General features: G+C 33.7%; 1 protein-coding gene across 2 annotated transcripts in view; it reads right to left on the bottom strand.

The window, feature by feature from the left end:
- Positions 1-27,088, bottom strand: part of PPFIA2 (PTPRF interacting protein alpha 2) — a 474,519-nt gene that overhangs the window by 165,001 nt on the left and 282,430 nt on the right. For both annotated transcript variants that reach the window (XM_033866289.2, XM_033866290.2), the window contains exons 5-6: positions 18,272-18,436; positions 11,886-11,960 (exon numbers count right to left, since the gene is read on the bottom strand). In XM_033866289.2, coding sequence (XP_033722180.1) covers positions 11,886-11,960; positions 18,272-18,436 — 240 coding nt within the window. The remainder of the gene's footprint in view (positions 1-11,885; positions 11,961-18,271; positions 18,437-27,088) is intronic.

Below are 27,088 nucleotides of genomic sequence, written 5' to 3'. Positions count from 1 at the left end.
TTTCAGGTGAGTTACTTCAAGCTTTAGAACCATGTTTTCTGCATCTTTAAAATAGTGACAGTACATTCTGCCTATAAGGTGATGAGACGTTAGCAGGATCTCAATAAACTCTCTCTGTTAATAACAGCAAATATCTCATAATGTGGGGATCCATAAACCTGAAGGTGAAGAGAGGTAAATGACTGAAACTTCCTGGAAGCCTGTGAAAACACAGCACTTAAGTGCTTGACCCGGCCCAGTGCCTCAAAACAGTAGGTGCCCCCCAAATATTTCTGACACTATAACTGTATTGCAATTTTCTCTTAAGAAAACTATATTTTTCTTTCTCCCACTCCCTTCCACACGTCTCTCCCTCTCTCTCTTTCTCGCTCTCTCTCTCTCTCCCTTTCTCACTTTCTCTCTTGTTAATTGATCTTTTAAAACTTCCTCAACACATATTCTGATTCCACCTATAGGTTTTCTTCCTCCTTATCTCCCAATTACAGTGTTTTCTGAGTGGAAAATAACATATTGGCTTTATCAGCATGTTATTAAATAAGGAGATATTATTAACACTAAGTGTTCATTAAAAAATCTTCAGTTAGGATAGCCAGTTAAGATGATCTCTAGCTGTGTAGTAAAGAATTTGGCTTTGCCTGAAGAGAGGTCAGGACTTTGCCTTCAGCTTTTGGAGGTAATCTGCATCATACCTGATATGAATGTTTTCGTTTAGGGTGAGGTCTAATTACGGTGGATCTTAGGATGGGCCTGGTCACGCTTAATAGTCTTAAATTGGGACTGGTAATGTCAGAAAGACCAACCATATGATTTAGGAGTCTTTGCGTCTCGATCTAGAGGCTGAGATCAACCACATGGACAATCAAACAATCAATTATGCTTATGTAATGAATAAAATAAAACTCAATAAAAACTCTGGACAGTCAAAGCTTGAGTGAACTTCCCAGGTTGGAGAATTATCTCACATCAATTCAAGGAAGGTAACGCATCCTGTGGACAATGGAAATTTAGCATTTGGAACCCTCCCAGACTCTGCCCTGTGTGTTTCTTTCCTTGGCTAATCTTGATCTGTATCATTGCCCTGTAATAAGCCATAACTGTAAATGCAATAGCTTTCAGTGAGTTCTGTCTTTCTAGTGAATTATCAAAACTAAGAATGGATCTGGGAGCCCCATGAACTTGCAGTTGGTATCAGAAGTGAGGCCAGTCTTGCGAATGACTGTGCCCCGGAGCTTCGCAGTTTGGCTAAATGCTGGTAATGGTGTTATGGATTGAATGTTTATGTCCCCCTCTGCCAAATTCATATCTTAAATCATAACCCCCAATGTGATAGTTGTAGGAGGTGGGGTCTCTGGGAGATGACTAGGTCATGAGGGTGGAGTCCATATTTAATGGGTTTTAGTGCCCTTATAAAAGAGATCCCAGAGGTCTCTCTCATTCATTCTGCCATGTGAGGACACAGTAAGAAGGCACCATCGATGAACCAGGAAGCAAGTTCTTATCAGACACCAAATTTGCCAGTTCCTTGATCTTTGACTACCCAGCCTCCAGAACCGTGACAAATAAATGTTGGTTGTTTAAGTCACCCAGTCTATAATAGTTTGTTTTAGCAGCCCAAAAGACTAAGACAAATAAATAGTATATGGTAAATACAAGCTGATCAAATTTATGATGTTTTCTGCTATCAACTTTTTAAAAAGTAAAATCATGAGCAGTCAAGTTACTAATTACACACACACTCACATACACAAAACAAGATTAAAGCAATTCGTGCATTCTTTTTGTCCATACATTTCCTTTTAGCATCCCCAAAGCTCACCTATTTGGAACTTCCAAATTTCTCAACATTTGAGATCCATTGTTCTTCCCTGCCAAAATGAAATGGGAACAGAGAAGTGCTACCGAAATACTCTGATATTGTTTAGTAGAACTTGAGGTCTCACATTTTCTACACTGAAAGTATAGGGACTAATACAATGCTATCACGCTGTTTATTTCAGGACTTCAGGCAGCATCACCCTGAAGTGTACACCAAGGGAAAAACATTTAGATGAAAAGTTTAAAATCCAGTAATTGAATTTATCCAAATAACTGCAAATAGCATCTAGATGTTTTAATGTATCTTTTCTGTAGAGTTAAATGTTTAATTTCAACCCAATATATGGCAGTTGAAATGCAGGTTAATTTAACTAATTGATTTAATGCGTGTCATTAATTAATCCCTATTTTATCTTTCTGTCAATATAGTGAAGCTATGATCCTTGAAGTAATCCACAGAAATACAACAAATATAAAGATGTCATGATGAATTTAAATAACTGGTAAAAGTTAAACTGTTGATTTGGAAACACAGTTTCCACATATAAAGAAAGTTTGCTATTAAGAGAAAGGCCAGGCAGCCTTGTGCCTACTGTTAAACACTCAAATTTGGAGTCTGATATCCTGGACTTGGATTGCTACTGACTAGTGATAACATGCAAAACAATTCACCTAGTTCTTTGAAGCCTCAGTTTCAAAATGCTAGTAATAATTACAATTCTCTCAGATGTTCATTGTGATGATTAACTGAAAAGTGTGTGTGTGTGTGTTGGGGGATATGTACAGTGCTTAGCCAGGCACACAATAGTCTCCCTCAAATTTGTAGATGCTATTATTTTTACAAGCTGCATAAAGGAGTGAATTGCAAAGTCATTTATAAAGTGCATGTGCTACAGAATCATCCTATGAATAATAAGGTTTTTGTTCCTTTAATAAAAGGAGATTTTGTTCTGAGTATAAAATAAAGTACTGTTATTTTATCAGCATGTTCGAATTGTCAACAGAAGAGAGTTTTCATCTACTTAACTAATAACTACCTGATATTCACCTTTTGAACGTAATAATAGCAATACAACTTTAGTACTTCAAGTTTACACAGTGTTTCCCTGTATATTATTTTATCTAAAGATCATGACTTCTTTGAAAGATAGGCTAGTCCAAAATCTATTTATATTCCATTTCACAGATGAAAAAGCTGAGGTGCAGAGAGGTTAAATAAATTGCCAGGGATTATAGAATCAGTAGGTGATAGATATAGGAGTCAACTCAAACTGAAATCTTTTGACTTGAATCTTTTTTATTTTTACTTTGTACCTTGTATCTCACTAAATTTCAGTACTCTACTTACATTTTTAAAAAGATAAGTAATCTCTCAAATATTTAGCTTTAAAATTAATAAGACTACTCTAATAAACACATGTGTAAAATAATTGTGATGCTTATGATCAAAGTATTAATATCAAGCATGATCTTGTTATTAATAAAAAGAGAAAAAAACAGTTCATGATCTCCATGTGCAAAGATAAAACAACCAAGTCTGCCATCACAAGAAAAACAAACCTTATACTTTCGTTAAAGAAAAGATTCTAACCAAAACAGGAGAGTTTGAAAAGACTTACAAACAGACTTCAAAAGTCTCATAAACAACAGGAGACAATTTTAAACTATATTTTAAACAATTGCTTCATAGAGGTCTTGGAAATAGTAAAAACAGTGGAAGTAGCAAACAGCAATTTCTTTAGCTCTCTTTTCACTGTTGGGTTTTAACATAGATTGTCATAAGATGTCTTGATTTCTTTCAATTTGGGAAAGATTCTTTGTACAGGAATAGTACAATTATCAACAGCAAAGAAGACATTTTTCTATTGATGATAATAATTTGGGTAATTTACAGTTTCTACACTTATTTTTATAATGCAGTATAGTAAAGAAACATCTAGAGGTATAATGAGGAACCTTAGGCCTTTGTAAATAACTATGGGTTTGACAATGTTGAAACTTCGAGTTTATCAATATAAAGCAAAAAAGGACATCATTCAACTATGATTAAACTCTTCCATTAAACAAACTCAATTAAGAACTATACAATTTTCTAACCCCAGATGATACAACTCCAACAGGAAGAGTAGGTTCCCAATAAGTGGCTTTAATGGAGACTCGTAACATTTTGGAGACTCCTAACTCATAACTTTATTGGAGACTCATAACATTTGGCTTTATTGGAGACTGGTAAAGAATTTTTCATTGTCTTCAAGGGATGTAAGTTTGGAGCTGCAAGGATGCCCTTACCTTCTGCAAACACTGTTGTCATTTAAAAAAATACTATTTTTTGTTAAATTGAGCCATGGTGACTTGCTTCAATGTTAATAAAGCACAAAACTTATATTTGACTTTCTGTTAGAATGTTAATTCACAGTTGGTCATGGAATTTACTAATAATGAAAACAGTTTCATACAGTTACTAATGATGAAACTAAATTAATCAGCTGAATTAGGATGTGTGGTATACATAAACATGCAGGAAATTAGAAAGCTGTTGTAAGATTAATCATTTTTTAAAGGCAATGAGAGACATAAAGTATTAAATCTGCTTTTATCTCATAGAACAGGAAAGAAACAGAATTAAGAGAACCAAAAAAATGAGTAACTGGCAAAGGGTCTATCAAGATAAATAATTATCAATTTTAGGGTTCTGAAATAATTTAACTTAATTTTTTCAGTGGTGTCTTTTTCTACATCTGGAATTTTCCACTGACAGATATGGCAGTTTTAATTTGAAGAAAAAAATTACTTGGTCATTTCATTAATTCTGCAAATAAGTGATCCTATAAATTTAGGTGAGTATTGCTATCAGCTCCCCCAAGGCAAATTTTTCTAATAATTACTGCTCAACAACTTTTCCACTTTCCATATGTTTTTCTGGATCATCTTTATCAAATATCTTTCTAACTATTTAAATATAGAGCTGCTAATGGATTTCAGAAGCTTCCTGATTTTTACCCCTGTCAAGTTTAGGGAAACATTTTACCTCTGGACCAAAGTCATCTGAGACAACATTAGTTTCATATTTGTATCTCTTCCTTTCAAATTATGATGAATAACAGAACTTCATAGATTAGATAAGGAAATACCATGGTGAATCCATGTTGCTTCAGTTCATAAGTTCTGTGGAAACTGGCTTTATTTAATTTGCCAGGGTAATGTAATGAGAACTTCCTCTGGGTCTACCATCCCACCCTAAAATATCCTTGCTTAGTCTTATTGACTCTTTGCCATATTCTACATTGTCGTATTCTTAGTCTCCTTAAACTCATTAAAGTAACTGTTTCCACTTCCCTTAGCAGATAACCCATTTCCTTGGCAAGCCTCTCTGATAAAATTGCTATGTCTTCTTTCCTCTCCAAATCAAAATCTTCATTCATCTCTCTACTACACATTCTGTTCTCCTTCCTGCATTTCTCAGAGGAAGGAGTTCCGCTACTTGCCATTGATCTCCAAATCACGCTTATCCTCTTCCGTGTTGTCCATCAATAATCCCTTCTCCTTTGTCTCTTCTTCCTTTGCATTGGCTGTAAGCATTTTCAACAGGCCGTCTTTCAATATTGCCTAATTATTTAGCTTTTAGTCTCCTCTCTCCTTCATTGCCAAACTTCTCAAATGAGTATTCCTCACTGTCTCCCATTTTTAGACTTCTAATTGACTCAAATTCTTTTCATCACAGCTATTTTCCTTCCACTATAGTTTACTAAAACTGTCTTTGCAAACATTTTCAGTGACCTAATTGTAAATCTAATCACCTCATAGTAGACATATCCCTACATGCCTTCATGCAACATTTAATACTGTCGACCACATCCAATCCCTACACTTAAAACTCTTTCTCTCCCTCACTCTCTCTCTCTCTCCCTCTTTCTATCATTTCTTTGCTTCAGGGACTCTTGATTCACTTGAGTCTCACATAACATCTCTCGTTGCTCCTTCCCTGCCTTTTATTTGCTTTTGGGGGTAGGTTCCACCTTTGCCTGTATCTATTTACCTTTTCCATATTTCCATTCATTTCCATGGATTCAACAGAGTACTGGTTCTTAACTCAACTCAAAAGACTGTTGTGATGATTAAATGCATAATGTATTTAAAACAATGGCTGTATTCCGTGGTCCTATAAACCCCCAAAATGTGAATCTGCTGCCTCTAGCTCCCCTCACCATCTTGATCCAATATTCTTCTGAATATGAATGATACCTGGTTTGCCCATAAAGTTCTTTAATTTTTCCTTAGGAAATTAGACTTCAGGAATAAGGCTGGTTGTAGATGAGGTAACATGAAATGCTAATTTCCTTAAGAAAATTCAAATTGAAAGTTGGTAAATTCAGTGGTTGGAATAAAAAAAAAACAAAGAATGAAAGCAACATAAAAATATAGTTCAGTCTACAATTAAATGTGCCAGTTCTTTTTTATATATAATACAATCATGCAGAAAAGCTTTTAAAATATGTACAGCTGTGTATTCACTGAAAATTAGTCTGTCAATTGAATATTTACTGTAGCTTCTGAATAATTCATTTTGTCTGGTTTAATTAAATAATTAAAAAAGCATATGGGCTTCTGCTAAAGGAGAACACATTGTTAGAAGGTAATCTATTTATTCCTCTTTATTTCCTTTTACTGTACATTTTTTATAGTTTTCTAATTTTAAGCAGTAACAAAAATATTCTGCAAGAAATAAAGACTTGATTGTATTTTCTCTGTCTAAATAATCTGGACTCACTTTTTTAGGACAATAGCCTGGAAAATGTATTCAGTGTTAACAATACAATCTGCCCTTGCAGGGCTATTCAAAGAGGCATAAAATGACAGCAAATTTTCATTATGTATATATATTTATTTACAATATTGTTTTGATTCTTTCATTTATATCTATATTTCCCACTACTAAAAGAACATAAGAAATGCCAGACTGTTCAAGTTCAAGTTCTCTGTGCAAGTTCTGTATTTTGCAACACTAGCCCTTTCTTTCAAGAAACAGTAGTGATTTTTACAAATCTGAACTATAAACACAGTACCTTGATTAGGATATATATTTTTTCATCTTTAAATTTTATACACTGGTCTGCAAACTTAAAAATCTGGTTATATTTCTTCCCTTTTAAAAACGCTTCACTGACCCATCATTGTCTATAGGACGAAGCCCAGGCTCTAGGCATCCCTAACTCAGATTTGCCTTTCTCTGCAGCCTCATCCCCATCTCTACCACTGCCTGCTTCCCTTTTCTTCCTCCACCTCCAGCTAACAAGCTCTTTGTAGTCACCCTTCAAATTCTAGGTAAATTTTTTGCTCTAGGAAGATTTAAAAAATTTTTTCCAGCTTTATTGAGGTATAATTGACAAATAATATGTGTAAGTTTAAAGTATACAATGTGAATATTTGATATATGTATATATTATGAAATGATTACCACTATAAGGTTAACTAACATACCTATTACCTCACATAGTTACCATTAGTTTTTTTTTAATTTAATTTAATTTTTTTATACAGCACGTTCTTATTAGTTATCTATTTTATACATATTAGTGTATATATGTCAATCCCAATCTCCCAATTCATCCCCATCCCCATGGTTACTATTTGTGTGTGTGTGTGGTGAGAACATTCATGACCTACTGTCTTAGTAAATTTCAAGTATACTATACAGTGTTGTTAACTATAGTGCACATACTGTACATCAGATCCCCTAATTTTATTCATTTTATAACAGAAAGTTTATATTCTTTGACAAACATCTCCCCATTTCCCCCACACCCCAGCCTCTGGCAACCAATCTACTCTGTTTCTTTGTGTTTGACATTTTTAGAATCTGTATATAAATAAGATCATACAGTATTTGTCTTTCTTTGTCTAACTTATTTCACTTAGTCTAATGCCCTCAAAGTTCATCCTCATCCATGTTCTTGCAAATTGCAGGAATTTTCTAGGAAGATTTTTGTAACACCATCTGCTTTTCCTCATTCATGCCCATACAATTAATTACTCTCCTTTGTAATACTACTAAAGCTTGTACTTTCATTTTCACTTTAGTCTTATTGTATTGTAATTACTTTTTATTGTGATAAAAGGTATATAATATAAAATTTACCATTTTAACCATTTTAAGTGTACAGCTAAGAGGCAATAAGTACGTTCACATTGTTATGCAACCATCACTGCCATTCAACTTCAGAAATTTTCACATCTTCCCAAACTGAAATTCTGTATCCTTTAAATAATAACTCCTTATTATAGTTACTTTTTACCATGTTTATCTTCCATAACAGACTTGAGAGAATTGTTGCTTTATTAATATCTTAGTTTATCAATATATTTATACCCAGTACTTAATGCAATGACTGGCAAACAGAAAATGCTCAATAAATGTCTGTTTAATTGATGCATCATTATCAAAATCACATATCAGATGACTATGTCAGCTAGCCATATCAGATTGCCAACTTTCCGGCTCTACTCCACCCAAACCCACAGTTCACAAAAAGAAAAAAAAAAGAACATACTTTCAGTGGATTTCACTTTACCAAAACCAAAACCAAAACCAAAACCAAAAAACAAAACACTACAAAACAAAAACAAAACTACACCTTCAGCGCTTTCTCATTTCATAAAGTATAAATTCCAAATTCTGAGCTTTGCATTCAGAGTTCTCTAGGATCTGCATCCTATCAACTCTCTACACTCCTATATCTTTTCATACCCTAATTCTTACCAATACAATATCATCCATTATCCCTAAAACAAGCAATTTTAGGTTTCCTTAATCATACTGTTTGCTCAGCTTGAAATGTTTCTCCACAGTTTTGAAGCCAAATCATTGTTTTCCTTCAAGGGTGAAGCCTTCTTTGATACTTTGGTTTAGAATGAATACCTTTCTCTCTGCTCTTTTGCACTTTGTTTGGGTCTCTATTTTATGTTAATTTAGTTCTGTACTAAATTGCATCTTACTTATATGTTTATATGTTGGTCTCCATCACTGGAGTGCAAATTATATAAACATTTGCATAATGCTTTATTAATTATTTTATTTTTTTCTATTTCTTCCTGTCAGGAACTCACAGAATTTTCTGCACATAGTAGTTACTCGATAATTATATTTTGAAATAACAAACAACTTAATTTAATAATATGATCAGTGTATTGCTGTTTATTGAGCATGCCTCAGGTTGTTCAAACTATCTATTAAGGGGATAGCCAAGGAATAATGTGAAAACACCAGGTAGAATGAACTCTATACAATGCAATCTGACAAATATATATTGATCACAAGGTTTATATCACTGTACTGAGTGAAATAAGCACAAATGAGCAAGACATAGCCCTCTTTCTCAGGGAACTAGGCTTAGACAGGTATATAATTAACTCTAATACTTGTTGAACAGTCATAATAAATGCTGAAGCAATGAGATTAAGCAATTTAAACTAAGAAGCAATGACTGTTGGCAAGAAATCATAAAAGATTTCATTGAAAAGGTGATGTCTGAACTTGAGTTTAAATGGGAAAGTATGATTTCAGTGGGTGAATTGGGGTTGTGGAGACATTCCAAGAGAGACATTAGCATAAGTAAGATTTAGAGTCAGGAAGAATGTTGGCTGCTTTCAAAAACAGTGAATACTATAACTTAACAAGAACTTAGAATGACTCAGAGTAGTAGGGGTAATAGGAATTAAGGGTGATTTTTAGGTTAGGACCACTGAAGAGGTGCTCAATAGTATATTACAGGTCTAGTAGTAGATACCATTATATTTTAACATATATAAATATGTAAATTATATTATTATGTTAGTAGTATATTAATATGGCATATGTTACATTATATTACATGTCTGAAAATATTATGAAAAATAATCAATATGATTGGAGCTTTGCTTAGCTGTTTTAACCCTAAAGAATTATATAGCAGAAAACATACTGTAATATCCCAGTTGAGAATAATGAAGATCTGAACTACAGTAGTTTTAATGTATATAGAAAAAGCTGAGAGTAAATGGATGTAGGGTAGACTGTGGACATAGTTAAATGCATGGATTGGAATCACCTGAATACATAGAGCTAAGATAAATTCAAAGATAACCACATTTTCAAGTAGGAGAGAACAGTGGTACATTAAGAGAAATAACCTCTCTGGGCTCACTTGTAAAACAATAGTAGTACCTAACTTCCAGTATCATTTTGCTGATATATGTGCACTTAGACTAGAGCCAAGAGATTTAAAGCACTTGGTAAATATTAGCTATCGTTATTATTAATTTATCAATAGAATAATCTAATATGGAAAATGGCATCTGACTCTAAAATATCTTTATTATTTCATTTCTTTATAAGCATAATGAAAATTTATTAAAAAATCAAACACTACAGAAATATATAGTACATATTTGCAAATACCAAAGACAACTAATAATAACAGTTTGGTATTTATATCCAAAATTTATTTTTCCTAGTCCTATAATAATGTATTATTATTACTTGTAATTGTGCAAAATTGGGAGCATTCTCTGCAGCTTCTTCCTTTGTGTATAGTAGAACATTTTGGATCTTTTCAGAACAGAACATATAGTTATCTCATATTCTTTTTAAGAAGACTGATTATTTCACTGCATTAATGTACCATAGAGAACCTAAGGGGACACAAGGAAAAATTAAGTGGAGATCCAGGCCCATTAGCACATATGGTGCCTTTGTGTAAACTAGAAAAATTGGTCCCTATAAGTGGTTACAGTCCCTTTAGTGCATGTCTTCATTATCAAACCCTAAGCTGGTTTTTAATCCTTGATTAACCCCTGCTGAACACGTGTGTCAGAGAACAATTTATACAAACATTAGCAAAGCGAAGTCCTGTGGAGATGCCAAACCAATGTTTACAATCTTTTGTGGAGCTCAGAAAAGAGCATGGACTTTGAGCTATAGATTCGGTTTCTTTTTCACCAGAGTCATCATTGAAACCTTGGATGGATGAGAAATGGGTGAAGTCTTCATGGGAGAGATTATATAAAGAAAAGTGTTAAAGGGTGATAACTCCAAAACCATCTGTGAGAATGGGAAATTCATTGCTGAAGTTTAAATTGTTGAACCTAGGACAAACAAAAGCCTATAGAAGCTCATTTAATTGGCCTAGCTTATTTTAAAAAACTAGGGAGTTTGTAACAACAAGATTTTTAGCATGGTTGAAAATGTGTATTTGTTTATGTGTGAAATGTAAATGTAAATATTACTTTGTTAAGAATCTCTTGGTAAGACTTATAATTAATGACACTGGCCTCCCACTTCCTTAATTATTTAAAAGTAGGAAGTTATTACTAAATAGTTTTAGTAACAATAATACCTCCATTTGCATTCCTGGAATAAACTCCTGAAAAAGGTAGCCTTGTAAATTATCTGAGAGAGGGAGAGAGAGACAGAGGCAGAGAGACAGAGAGAGAGAGATGGGGCTATTTTAGTGCCCTATATACATTTAATTTGAGATCTATTTATCTATCACCTATTCACCTATCTATATCTTATCTAATGACCCAAGTTCATTTGTAGACAAATAACCAAAGAAGTAAAATATTCTAAGGAAAAAACAACTCTTTAAATCCCATGGATGATTATAAAATACTTTCTTAGAGTTATGAATGAGAGCAAAAGAGTGGATTCAATGATGCCACTAAACATGGGAACAATGCTTCAGTTGTAACATTTTCTAAATTTAACAGATATTTGACATGTTTTCCAGTTTTGGAGCTGTGTTTTACTTCTCAAAAGGCCCGGCGTTCTGACTGCAGTCTTTCTAAATCCCCACCTCACTAGCTCTCATATCACTAGCTCATGATAATTCTCCTTTCATCTCTTAGTGACAGATCTGAATCACCAGAAATCAGAAAGCATGACTCTGGCAACTAGTTTTAACAGGTCTTGTTCAGTGGCATATACCAAATGTAATTTATTTTTTGTGACAGTTTTAATAAAAGTGACGTGAAACACAAGGGATATAAGGTTAGCGATATTGCACCTCAAAAGAGGAGAAAGTTTGGTATGTTACCTCCTGATTAGCAGCAGCTAGTTCTTCTTCCAGTGCAGAGACTCTTTCTAAAGAAACCCTCAGTCGCTCCCTTACCTAGAAGAAAAACCAAAATATGTGCAGTAATGTACATCCCATACATATTAAACTGTGCTGAATCCATTAACATTATCAGAGACAGTCACATTTGAAAAAGTATTAAAGTATATATAGCCTTAAGTGCTCAGGAATACTATGACTACATTGTCACCTCATAGTATGACTGTATTAAGGGATTTTCTTGTAAGCAAGTCCTTCTAGTGTTTCGTGACAGAGTTTACAATGGGGTTGAAGAGCAACCCCTCTTGTTCTGAATTCTGATTCATAGTAAGTGGAGGCAAAGTTCAAAAGTTTATTATGAATTCATCTGAAAAACAGTCAATGATTAAGCATAAGATATAGGCAAAAAACTTTCTACTTCTTTAAAATAATAACTGTGTTTTCCTTTGACATTTAGTACAAAATAATTTGTCTAAAAGCAAAGGATTCTTAGAAGCTGAAAAATGTTGTCCATTGCTCATGAAATTAATTTTGTATTAGTTTGAGGTCTACATTGTTATTGAGGGATTGGAAAGTATATATCTACTCTGGAATTCCTAAATACTTTTCAGATACCAAAGGTTAAACCATTATATTTTATAGAACCAAAGACTGCACATTTAGTTTGAAAGTAATGATTTCCAAATGTTTCATACACAAATGAAACTCAGAGAAGTGTTTCTTTGATCCTTGCTTTCTTAGAACTTCTAAGATTGTTTTAGTTATTATATGTTCAGATCTATAGATATGCTCCATATTAAATTTGTCAAAAGTAGAAAAGTTCAGAGAAAGAAATTTGGTTAAACTAAAATAAATGACTACAGCAATTTAATTTTCCTTAAAAAAAAACACCAAAGTTTATAGCTTCAATTCAATATGGAATTCATGGTGAGTTTTAGATTATTTATGAATTAACATTGATTTACCATGGGAATATAACAGTGTGCATTTTAATTATAGAAATAAATTATTTAAATGAACATTCATTTTAGTAATTTATTAATGGTATATTTTAATTAATGGTCTTTTTCTTTTTTTAGCAAGATTTAACTGGGAATATAAGTTAAATACACAAAATATCTAAAAACCTAGATACATAGTAATTTTAAAGTTGAAGTTACAAAATTATTTTCTAGTTAGCAAACAAACAAAAAACAAGTGATATCCTATGAATCTAGAATCTAATTAGAAATTTTTAAAAATCTCAATTATTTTAGTAATGTATAATGATGACTGAAATATATTCAGGTGACTGGGTGCACTTAACTCCTGAAATACATCTTGAATAAGAAAGAATTAATGCCTGACTGGAATTTTAATATTAATTTTACTTAGGTTCAAATTCTCTGAAAATTAGTAATACATATATAAATGGACATTTCATATCAAAGATAATCACAGAGGATCCTTCATGATATTTAAGTATGCCAGATGGGCTGCCAGGTACCAGTGCTGTTAGACAAATATCCAATTGTTCATAAAAATGCATAAAACTAATGCTGATTCATAACTGAACAAGAGCTTCTTAGAAGGAAATCTTTAATGATTTGACTTGGGAAATACTTTTTTCATGAGTGCTTGGATAGATGCAAACAAAGCAAACATCCCAAAGGCATGAAAATGAGGAGGACTGCTGATATGTGGAATACAGATATCAACAAATATCTTAGTAGATGTCCTTGTTATTTAATAGGGATGATTGTAAAGTTTTATGTCCACTTCCTAAAATAGCAGGTATAAAATATGGGTATTCTGATAAAAATCTAAGAATCCTAGTTGATGAGAACAGCAATATGAAACAGTCTAAATATAAATTAATCTCAACGTATGCAACATAATCAGATCACATTTAGACTGCAATAAAGAGGTTAAGGCACTATATTTAAAGACATACTGATGCATTGGGATGTTCCTAAAAGAGTCATGCAAGCCACATAAGGAGCAGTTGAAACCAGGCTATACTGCGGGTTAAATGTCTTCCTTTCTTTGTTAAACTGAAAATCACAGAAACTGTTCCAAACTGTTTCAAATTTACCACAAGTTAAGCATGTATATTCTTATTATATTGAGCCTTCGAGCAGTAAAAATTATCAAGCTTTTCAAACAATATGAAAAATCACCCCTCAATACATTTATAACAGCATTTGCAACTTGAAATTATATTATATACAAAGTAATGAACCTAAAACTCTCTTCACAAGAAAATAAAAACAATTGCTGAATATATTTTGAATTCATGTTATAAATGTAAAAATTGATGTTACAAATATTAATACATTTATGATATGAATGCTTTATTCACATTTATATGAGAATGAAGTATTCTCTCTGTATTTATTTCTTGGGTAAGACTCAAATGAATGAAACATATTTGCTTCCTCTTGCACTAATCTCTGCTAAACTTGGTAAAGAAAAAACAAAGGGAGGATCCAAAGGAGTAACCTTTCTAGAGTATAAAGGAATCTAACGTTTTATCTTGTCTATATAACTGGAACTCCACTGGTAATAAGAAAAAATAGTATTTCTGACAAGGCTTGCAGCTTTTTGCACTGCTCTGAGCACAGCACTAGCAGAATGCCATAATATCCTTATTTTTCTTGTTGAATTTGGTGTTCTTTTGAAGTTATCTAGACAAGAAAAAACTATAGTTTTAATTTTTTCCTAAATATAAGTACACAGTTGCTGGTCTTGGCTATATACTTTACTTTTTCTAGTTTTTTGCTATTTAATTACATTCAATTAATCTATTGTCCACATAGTCTTTAAGATATATTGATTGCTTATTTATAGAGCTATAGTATAACCTCCTAAATATATTTATGTACATCTAGAATTTTTGATTTCTAATTTCATCTGTTACACTTATTTTCTTCATAGTGGTATGAAAAAATAAAGAGAAAAAAATTTTCCTCAAAAAAAGATGTTTCAAGAGAAATGTTATCCCTGAGGATTAAAATAAGTCCCTAAGAATGACGAGTATGTTGCAGGATAAAGAAGGACTTGGGTGGAAAAGCATACATTTCAAATTTAAATTAAGGTATGGCAGGGGTTTATTTTGGAATTATCAATCCTGCAACAGAAAGCATCGTGAGGGAATCTTAGACCAGACATTTAAATCCAGTTTGGGCACTGTGATATTAGATCACAGGAATATATGTGGAGTATATGTAACATGTGTTTTGGTTACATTTCCCATGCATACCCAGTATATCTTTTTAAAAAATACTCAGTGATATCTGAGTGATTGAAAAACACATGTATACTTCTCATTTCCTCCAGCCCACAGAATTGATAAACATGTTGGAGACTTATGTCAAAATCACTGCTGGTCTTAGATAATTGTGTAAATTCTACCCTACAACTCAGTGGATATGTAAATAAGGACATCAATAATGAAGACTGCCAGTCATTGTAACTGTCCACAGCTATGCTCAATCTTTTGTATTTTATTTATCTCTTCCTGTGTTCTAAACCTTCTGTGGTAAAGTTGGTAGTTTCTTGCCCTCGATATGATTAATTGCATCTTCTTCTGATATTCCACATATGTTTTTTATATATATATATGTTTTTTTTTTTTTTCTTGCGGTACGCGGACCTCTCACTGTTGTGGCCTCTCCCATTGCGGAGCACAGGCTCCGGACGCGCAGGCCCAGCGGCCATCGCTCACGGGCCCAGCCACTCCGCAGCATATGGGATCCTCCCGGAACGGGGCACGAACCCGCGTCCCCTGCATTGGCAGGCGGACTCTCAACCACTGCGCCACCAGGGAAGCCCTCCACATATGTTTTAACATAATATCCATAGCACTTAAAATAGAATATTGTAATTACTTGTTCATATGTCTGTCTCCTTACCTCTCCTGATCTACACAAGAAGCTGTGAGCTATTCTTAGGGGAACTGTTTATGAAGGTGCTTAGGCACATATTAACCCCTTAAGAACTAAATGAATGTTAATTTAAATAAGCATGTGAATCAACTGTGATACCAATATCTTCACTTAGTTTGAAATTTTTGTCAAATGCTGAAATTTATCATTAACAATAACATTCATTAACATTTACTGAGCATTTGCCATATGCTAAGTACTGGCTAGGAGCTTTGCATGTCAGACAATGCTATTAGGTAGGTATTATTATTCTCTTCATTCAAAAGAAGAGAAAACAGACTAAGAGAAATTAAGGTACTTGTCCAAGTCTGTCTAACTCCAAAGCCCAAGATCATAATATTTTTCCTTCAGGCTGTTAGGTATTACTTAGTCGATAATCAGTTCTGTTGCCCCGAACTCACCAATGTCCAGGGCACATTTGGTGAGTTACTAAACCCTATTACAATTCCTAGGGTCACAGTATGAAATACTTCATTTAGTCATGCTAAGTTCACTGAACATCTATATACTAAATTACTTTTAGATCCTAAATTGTACTACAACCATTTTCTTCTTAAATGTACTCACACTCATTACGTTATTTGTCCTAAATGCTGTTTATTGCCTTCTATTCATTTTTTCATAAAAGCATCCCTCACCTAAGTGATGTGGGAGCACATCTAGGGAACATCTCAAATCACTCATTCTCAAGTCCCTCATTCAAGTCACTCAAAACTGTTAAGTTTTCTCTGAGCAGGCCATGTTCTTTTCAAAGCTCTGGGTTAGTTCACATATTGATCATATTGCTTACAGTATGTTTACTTGTCTGCTTAAAAAATCCTTACACAGTCTAATACCCAGACCAAATTTCACCCCCTCTGTGAAGACATTCTTGACTTTCTCATCACTTCTTCAGGAAAAATTAGTCACAACTTTTCCTGTGACTCCATATCACATCATATATATCTCTTCTTACCACTCCCTCTTATTGACATGTGAACTCCAGAACTATGAACTCCACATTTGTAAAGAAAATGTCTTATTTATCTTTGTGTGCTAAATATATGCCAAGGAGTCTGACACATAATAGATATTCTATAAATGTAAAGTCTTGCAAATTCTTAATAATGCAGTTTTGTAATAAGAAATGAAATATAATATGAAAGTAAACATTAAATATATTAAATTATTATTTGACATTTGATATTAGTTGATATTATATTCATCAGGGATTTTTATATAATATCCATTTCTGTTTTACTCAAAATTATTCATAAACTAGTTGCCTCTCATACTAAAATTAAAAATAAGATACAATTTCTTCTTAATAATCTAGAAGACAGAATTATAGATATGCTATGCACACACTCCACATAAATCCCCTGCTCTAAGAACATCTGAATGACTGATGATAAAAATATATATGTATATAAATATTAAATAGAGCAAAAAGTGTCTGTATGCTCAAAACCTATATATAACTGAGTAATAATCCTTAGTTTGGATTTTAATGCTCAGAACTTGTCAGATACTTTACAATGAAGTGCCCCAATTCCCACTGTACAAAATCCTAAAGCCTCATTAATTTAAAAAAATTCATTCTTTGAAATTTTACAGAATTGAAATGATGTCATAAGCCTTACTAATATCCAAAGAATATTATCATCATATTGGCTTATTAATGTCCATAGAGCTTATTTGAGTAACAGCTGAGAAACTTACAGTTACTTTAAAAAAGACCTAAAGCAGATTTTTCTACTAATACCTTATGCTGTTACCCGCAGAAACTCTTAAAAATGTGTGTTCAGAAATAAGATATTAGAAACCCCCAAAATAAAATTGTATGATTCTAATATGAATCTCTAAAGGTTAAAGTATTTCCAATTTACACTTCAAGATATGTTTTATTGTCAGTTAATAGTCTCCTATGTTGGCATCTATAGCCACGCACTTCAGAGGGGGTAGGGAGGATAGAGACTGTGGGGTGGGGAGAGAATGAGAGAGAGAGAGGGAGAAACAGAAAGGTTAAATGACAATATTAAATTTCAAATGGCCATCTGGACTAGGACTCTCATGTGCCGTAATAGAAGTCTTGATAAACCATAGATTCAGATGTATTAAAAAAAGAAAATGGTTATGAATAATATAATGAATGATGAATAATGAATAATGAATGAATAATGAATAATACCAGTATACATGTAATAGTCAGGGTGCGTTTTTTTTTTTTTAGTGATTTTTCCTGTAGTTCAGACGTGTTCCTCTGAACTGACTGACTTCAGCAGCCAGTAAGAGTCATGGATGAAGACAAGGAGCTTGATGCTGATGACAAAAGCACAGTTAAGCCTGAAATCTTTTGTCAATACTATACCTTTTTTTCCAGTAGTTTTAAAAAAAAAAAAATTCAGCTTTATTGAAGTATAATTGACATAAAATTGTAACAATCCTTTCACAATACTATACCTTTTCATCCAAGGCCTTGTGGTGCTCAAATAAAGATTTCAGCGCCTTGAGAACCTCAACTTCGCTGGACACTCCCGAGGGGGACTGGGCTTGTCGCTTCACCACCGTCATTCTTAGTGACCTTTCATGTCGTGACACAAGGCACTCCAAATGCTCCAGTAACAGCTATTGGGTTTAACAGAAAATGTAATTATCTTATGGATACAAGTCACTAATACATACAGATGATTTCCATTTTAGATTTCAGATTTATATAGTATCTAATGATAACCTCAGATTATACTACAGATAGCATCAATGAAGCACAAATCTGAGTTCATAAACCAGGGTTCATAAAGTATATTAAAAGTAAATTGCATTTCTATCAAGTAACAATTTACTGAATTTAAAATATAATGTGAATTATATGCATTCTTTTAGAAGATTTAATAATTTCAGTTTAAATTGAGGAGAACTAGAACACACCATAATATGTTCCAATAGGATAATGACTGAAGAACATTGAACAAAGCATGATGATTTTGTTAGAGAATAGAACTGAAAGTCAAAATTAATTTCACTTATATCTGATCATTTAAATTTTTTAAATTGAAGGAAATGAGTATAATCACCATGTTGCTTTAAATGTGATTATAGTTATAATCATAGGTTGTTATAGCAATTATAGTGGTAACACTAATGATTTTATTCACAATTAAATTCTTAGATTACATAATAGAAAAATATATGCAGCCAACTGGAATATAGTAACTGAGACCAGCAATAGTCATTTTGAGAAAAGAGGTTAAAGGACATAATTTTTAAACTGTCTACTCTGGAACCTACATTCACCAGTCAGTGTCTGGTACCATGATAGAGACTAGGGGAAAGTCCAGTGAACAATGTTTCATTCTGGTTCCAGACTCTATGCTCTAACTCTTCCCAGATAAATTTTGCTTTTAAATGTTCTGTGAATTGGAGTTTCACCTTCATTTTATTTTATAAGTCAGTTCTGCAACTAAAAGCAAAGATATATGAAAAGAAAATAAAAAACTGTTATCAGTTATTAAAATTTTACTAGTGAAGAATAATATATGACTAGTAAGGAGGAGAGATTTTCAGAAGGCTAGTGAAAAGCATAGGCTAACAAATGATGTCTAGGCAAAATAAGCAGGAGTTACTGAAACAATAAAGTAAAAAGCAGATATAAGATACTGAGGTGGAAAGAAGTAAAGAAAAACTATTTTCTTTCAAGATTTTTCCTAAAGCTTATACTGTAAAGAAAATTTTTGTTTTTAACAATGCTACTGTTAATTTCAGTGTCACATATTAGTATCACATTTCTTAGTTCTTTATGGGTTAATTTTGCTATATTCACTGTCACTAATTATGGTTCAATGTGTCAGAAAATTTTGCCTGTTATTAACAGAAAAAACCCCAGACATATCTGAGATCTTAAAGGTATATAGATCAGTCGGCCAGAGTCATATGTAAGCATCAAAGTAATATTAAAAGTTCTTCAATATGAAGATGATACAATTAATATTTTCAAAGAGCTTTTCTTTTATTTACCAATCTCTGATTATATTCATGGTATTCTACTCTCTTGATTTCTATAGATACATGTGTGCATTGGTTAAATCCAAGCTGTTTCACATAGGTTATAGAGATTTGCCTATTTCTCCAACTTTATCTGCTGTTAGTCTTTCTCTGGCAAACTCTGCTCTAACCATGCCAGCCTACTTTCAGTTCCTCAGTCTTCCAAGCCTTTGCACATGCTGTACCCTCTGCCTGAAATACTGTCCTTTGGCTCCTTAGTTGGTCAGCTCTTTCTCACCTTTAAGTCTCAGTTTAAATATCACCCTCTCAATAAAGCATTTGCCCACTACTCTAGGTAAAGCATTTGTAGGTCTCTCTCTTCCAAGTCTTCATAACTCTCTATTTCATTCTCTTGCTTCATTTCTTCATATAATGTGTGTAATTTCTTAAAAATAGTTTTACTAAATTTCATTCTATTTCCTCATTGAAATATAAGTTCCATGAGGATAGGCACCATGTCTGTCTTGATCTTTTCTGTATTTGAGTATTGGCTCAGTTCCTGGCATTTATGCATATGTAAAAATATTTATTGAATGAATAGAAAAAAATGATAAATTAGGTAAATTTCCCAGTGTACATTCTGGCCTATATCAAAGCTAAATCTGCAGCCATGGTTAATTGGCATTATTTCCTAAAAGCTTAAGCTAATTAACACAGTTTTTATATATATATATATATGTATGTATGTTTTAGGTAGATGATATACTTACAAAGAAACAAGACATAATACAAGAAAACTGGTTTCTCTGTAAATTAGAGATGTCTTCATCTATACAGTAATTTAATAACTATTTGAGCTTCTAATATTGCATGGGAGTAGGTAGGATACAAAATTGTATAAGATATAATCTGTACCCTCTAGGCAAGAAACACAGTATGAGTATTATATTGAAGCTATAAAGAACATCTGTTATTGGAGATTATCTAAATCTTTCAATCACACTCTTTACATTTGGCAAATTTCTCACAATGTTAATCCCACCTTCTCAACATAGAGTGCAAAAAACTACAATTCTCAGTGTTTGGTGCCACAGAGGTTCTATTAATTACACACATGCAAGAAATGAGTGGTATAAATAAGTTATAAGCCATATAAATAAGTTGGTGAAGGTATCTAGTTTGCTCAATGGGAGGTGGAATCATGATTTTGCACAGAAAAGGAGAAAAAATCTGTTTACCAGCTTTGCAGTGAAGTTCTAAAATTTTTTCCTGAAAGGTTAGGCTACAGATTGTTTTGGGTAAGAATTTCTTAATTACTGTTAAAAATCACTGTCGTCTACTTAAACTAGCTAGAGAGTGAATTCTGTTATATGCAAGTAAGAATGCTATGACAGTACATCAGGTCATACTGACTGCTACCTTTCATTGTAACAGTCATCTGCCATACCCTGGTCATTGTTCCTTGAATGTCTTAGAAACTAGATTATTGTCATTTTTCCAGTGTTACCCCGGTTGTAATTCTTGGTGATTTTTATAACTCATTTAAATATATGAGTGATAACTCATTTAAATATATGAGTGATAACTCATTTAAATATGTGAGTGATAACTCATTTAAATATATGAGTTAAAACTCATTTAAATATATGAGTTAAATATGCTGATTTCTCCAGTATATTGGCATCTAAATTTCTAGACTTTGTGTACTCCAATGGTCTCAATTTCCCCCCTATTTCAGTAACTCACAATTATGGTTTCATGATAGATTCTACTGTTATCAATAAATGCGACTAATTTCAGTTTTTATTATACAACTCACAAATCATTAGTTTAGTTCAGTTATTTAAATGCTCAAACTCTAAAAATACTTGCACCTTCAATCTATTTATCGTAGGAATTTATTACTACTTCTCACCATACTCTTGCCTTCACTTTCTCTTACCCATCTTAAAATTTATAGTTCAGTCTTTAAAATCAATCTTTTCCATGTTCCTACAACTTCCAGAATCTAACCACTTGCCACTGCACCCACTTGCCACCTGGGCCCAATACCCATTATCTCCCACAAATTATTATAGTAGCTTCTTAACTGGTCCTCCTGCTTTCATCCTTCCATCAGGTTATTCTCAAAACACTATTTAAGTTAAAATGGAAGCCAGGTCATTCATACCTCTGCTCAAATCCTCACGGTCTTCTCATCTGGCTCAAGTAAAAGCCAAAGTCCTTAAAAGTACCAAAGGGATCTCAATTCTCTGAACTCATCTCCTATTCTTGCTCACTCCAGTCTAGCTGATTTGGTTTCCTTGTAGCGTTGTTTTGTTTTGTTGTTTTAACATTATCAGACATCCATGCTATTACATCAGGGCCTTTGTGCTTGCTGTTTTTTTCTGCCTAAAACACTCTCTTTCAGACATATGCATGCCCATCTCATTCCACTGTCTCTTTCGTGGTTTTTGTCAAATCTCACCTTTCAACAAGGCTTTCCCTAGTCACCCTCTGTACGAAATATCTCCTTTCCAGTTTGTTTTTCCCCCTTGGCATTTGTCTATATCTAATTCACTATTTACTTTATACACTTATCTTGTTTAAGTCTGTTTCCCAAAGCATAATGTAAGGCCCATGAGGAAATGAAGTGTTTTTATTTACTTTTTTCCTATTTTGTCCATTGCTGTATCTCTCAGTGCCTAGAAGATTGGCATAGTAGATCCTTATAAATTTTTGGTTGAATGAATAAATGAACCCTGATTAAAACAGTAGTTTTTAACAGCTATGGCTATAAGTAACAACTCTTCAGACAAATGGGAATATGGGATATCTGACCCAGACAGATTTGACAAAGTAATAAGTAGATTAACGTCAAAAAAGGGGCATTGTCTCCCGTGGTTCATGGATAGCTGCTGAAGTGACCACCTGAGTTATCCTGAAATGGGCTGTCTCTGACAGTAAGGCTTTGATGGACTGAGTCATATGTACAAAAGACCATTTTGAAGGGCAGGAAGAATATAAGGACAATGAGGTGAGCTGGGTGCTTTGAATTGCATTGAAGAGTTTAAAGAAAGAAAATGACAAGCATAAGGTTTTAAATTTTAGGTCAAGGCTCAGAGAACTCAACAGTTGCTATGGCTGCTCATAACAGCCTCTTATTGAGGTCCCAAGACATAACGGAAAAAAGATAAAGAGCCTGATCTAGGAGAGGTCATTGAACTACAATGTATGATGAATCCAGAGCCTTGCCAGGTGTCTTATTTGGAAATGTTGGCACTACTATGAAAATAAAAAGGTACCACCAAGAATTAGAGAAAGGAAATTTAGAAAGTTTCAGATGAATCTGATTTACTTTATCCACCAAATTCCAATGGGTCGCCCTGCTTCACTGATAAGTGTCATCTTATTTGCCTTGACAACTATGTATGACTCAATCATTAAGTAGGTGCCTGGCAAAACATAGCCTATGTTCCCCCCTCTTGAATCTGGTTGGGCCTGTGACTCTTTTGATCAACCTGTGTTGTATGGTGACAGTGACAATTTGTGACTTTTGAGTCTAGGTCCTAAGAGGCAATGCAGTTTCCATCTAGTTCACTGGAGTACTTGTTCTTAGGTCCCAGAGCCACCACACAAAAACTCACTACTCTGAGACCACCGTGCCACAGAGGTCATATGGAGGATCTCAGATATAAAGTCCCAGTTAAATCTGTCTGTCCTTCAGGCACTCCAGCCCAGGTGCTAGACACAAGAGCAAAGGAGTTATCTCACAAGTAGATCTTTCAGCCTCCAGATATTTGAGTCACCACCTGAAAATCATATGCTAAAGCTGGTCCATACTATCTTGTGAGAGAGGATAATTTTCAGAAATCTTGTGAGCTGGTAGTTAAGCACAGTTATTGTTGAAGCTTACATTATGTAAGCTTATGATTTAATAAAATGTTTTTAAAAGATAGTGAACGCTCAAAGTATATCACTTCCTAATTATCTTACTATATTATACTATTACTCATGCCTATAGGGTTGTTTACTTCAATGGTATTTGATAGCAGAAAATACTATATAATGGTTCACTACTGTGCATCTTTTCCCAACTCTGCATTTAGTGACATGTTGGAAATTTGAAAACAGCCACCGTGGGAGTATTAACACCACAGAAATTAACAAACAGTATATATCAGTGCTTTTTGCTTTTTCTGATAAAAATAAATCATCTACCAGTCACTAGCCATCAAGTCATCCCAGCTGAGAGCCCAAACCTTATGCAGCAGAGAAGGGCTGTCATCACTGTGTCCTTTCTGAATCCCTGACCCATAGAACTGTGTGTATAGTAAAATATTGTTTGTGCCATTAAATTTGGGGGTAGTTTATTATAAAGCAATAGATAATCAGAAAATCTTCCCTAAAGGGACCTGTGACCATGTAGCATGGCAACACCTAAGGAAAATAGAATACAAAACTGTTTTGGCTATTAGCTCTAAACTAGGACTATATCTTTGGTACCCACTGGTATAAACGCGTTCAATAATCTGGTAGACAAAATGATTCATCCTCTGGGTACTGACTTATTTCTTTGGCCACCACAGCATTTGCTCAATGGGCATAAAATAGTGACCATGGTTTCTGGGATAGAAGTTATTCATTGAGACAAAATGGGCCTCTCATCATTAAGGTTGATAGGGTTACCACCCCAGCTGAATAGCCGATTTACTTGCTGTAGCCATCAACCTTGAAGTCCTGACATGGTGCAATATACCTAGAAACAAACTACTTATCTTGAATCAAGCAGATTACATCAAATCCCTTCCATCAGGGAGGCAGCTGTCTTTTGCTACTATAATAAAAACTTTTTCTGGATATGGATTTGCCTTATCTAATGGCTCTGCCTCTACCAGCAACACCATCTTATTAGATTTTTGCTTAAAATCCTGTTATCATACACAATATTACTTCTGCCCAAAAAAACTCATCTTACAGTGAAAGGGCTAATGCGATTGACTGATGCTCCCAGCCCTGTTTTCACCATGTTATCACATCGTTCAGAAGCAGATCATCCTAAAGAAAGGTTAAGTGACCCAAGGAAGACTCTATTTTAATTTAAATTGAGAGGTAACACATTGATAGGTTGGGATGCTATCATCCTGGAATTAGTATACACTCAGAATTAGTGATGGAAGTAAGGTTCAGTTTCTCTCAGTTTCAGACCCGATATATATGGGTATAGACCCAGGTCCAGGAATCAAGGTTTAGAATTGGAATTTATATTTGCCAATAGGACTTTGTAACCAGTTGGAGAAAATAGGATCTTTCTATTTTTATTGTATCATACACATAGAGTATATTATTTTCCCATTTTCTTGTTATATTTTTACCCTTTTACTCTATTTTATGTTGGTTATGTTGATTCTGATGAACATTTAAAGTAGTCCATAGGTTACAGAATATTAAGATAAGATTGTGATTTAATGAGAGTAAGACTGTACACACTGAAGAACCCCATGAAGCTGGATGAAGCTGGATGCAGTTAACTAGAGGTTATGAACCTTCTTTTTTGGTAAAGAGTGATTTTATTTTTGTTTAAGAAGTCTATTTGTATTGTTGGGTAGATACATATCAGTATTGCTCCTATTTCATTTTAATATGAAAAAAGGGTATGATAAAATCTGGGTGGTAGTGCAGACTGCCATTTCAGGTTGCCCCAAATCTTTTGAATATACCCTCCATGTTTGCTAGGTCTCCACGTTCTGAACGCCATCTTCCCACAGTAGGATTCAAGGAACACTTCTCAGGCATGTTTACCACCAGGTGGCAGACATGTGACTTAAGAGCCGGCCAGCCAGAGCTCCCTGCACAGGACAGATTCTGAGGGGATCCAGATGAGGAAACATTCTGGGCATGGGGCATCGATTTTGCTGGCACAGGTATTAGCAGATGCTGCATGTTTCTGGGACTTGGAGTGTAAAATAAACTTACAAAGCTAAGAAACATGGTCCTAGAAATTGTGCCTGGAAGTTCAGTTTAGAGATTTCTTATATGCTTTAATTAATGCCTTCTTGATTAAAATAGCAAACTGTGTTGTTTTGTGCAATTAGGAACTCTCATCCATATAACAATAAAACCAATTGTGTTTTTATTCATATAAAACAGACTCCTTAAGGGCTTAAAAATTTATTCTGAATACTCCTCGATGCCTAGGAAAATATTCTATATAATATATGCTTAGTACTTGTTGAATTGAACTAATAATGAATGTACATTATGTATATTGGAGAATGTGGCCAAAAATGTCCTAATCTAGCATGTTTCTATAGCTTTAAACTTCAAGTGAAAATAAAAATAAAAAGGAACTTACCTAAGATGACACTAACAGTCTACTACTTTGTACACCTTCGCTGGGAGCCAAACTTTAATCGAATGTTTCATAAATCTTGCAGAAGGCACTCTCTTTGGTACACTCAAAGGACTGCAGGGACCATATGAGTGGCCATTCATCTATGTTGGAATTCACTTTAAATGACCACAGCCTATATGTGTATACACACAAACATATAATATTGTATATGCATGTACACATACTGCCTCACTGGGAATTTTTAAGCTAAATTTCTAAAACTATAAATCTTTCCATTAGATATGAATTCAACATAACCTTGTGTGCAATTATTTTCAAACACACACGGCTTTCAAGTAGAAATGCATTCTGCCCTGTAAATTAATTTGGCCTCTGTAATATGGTCACATAACACAATACTAACATCTGAAAATGAAAACCTTCAAATTGATTGCTTTCATGATCAGTCCACTCAGCATCCTTTACTCTCAAGTATGGTTTAGATAACCTATGTGTCTTCTTATGTATGTGTTTGAGTCCCACATTGAAATAGCTGTTGGGAGGGTATATGTCCTATCTTATTCACTCTTGTATCAGTCATATCTTGTTGTAGCACTTTCAAAAATATATATACATGAATCCATACACGCACGCACATATCTTCACCTGCTTTCAACTACTAGGGTCTTCCTTTCTCAACTGGATTGTATGTTCTACTCATCGAGGAAATAAGTTTGGAGGGAATCTGTTAACTTGTATAAACAGGTTTGTCAAGAACGGGAAGCTTTTCTTTATTAATGGCAGGTGTCTGATTGTATTTGAACATTTATTTAACATAATTATTTTGGATCAAAACAAAAAGGCATAGTAAGGAATGTTTCAAATTCAGTCTTTCATTTGAACTAAAGATAACTGTCTTTTTTTTAGTTTATAACCTATGAGATGAAATTACAGTGTAATGATTCATAACTGACATTAAGACTAGC

This window comes from Tursiops truncatus, chromosome 11 (assembly GCF_011762595.2).
Source record: "Tursiops truncatus isolate mTurTru1 chromosome 11, mTurTru1.mat.Y, whole genome shotgun sequence".
Lineage (NCBI taxonomy): Eukaryota > Metazoa > Chordata > Mammalia > Artiodactyla > Delphinidae > Tursiops > Tursiops truncatus.
This window is presented reverse-complemented; position numbering and strand designations above follow the sequence as displayed.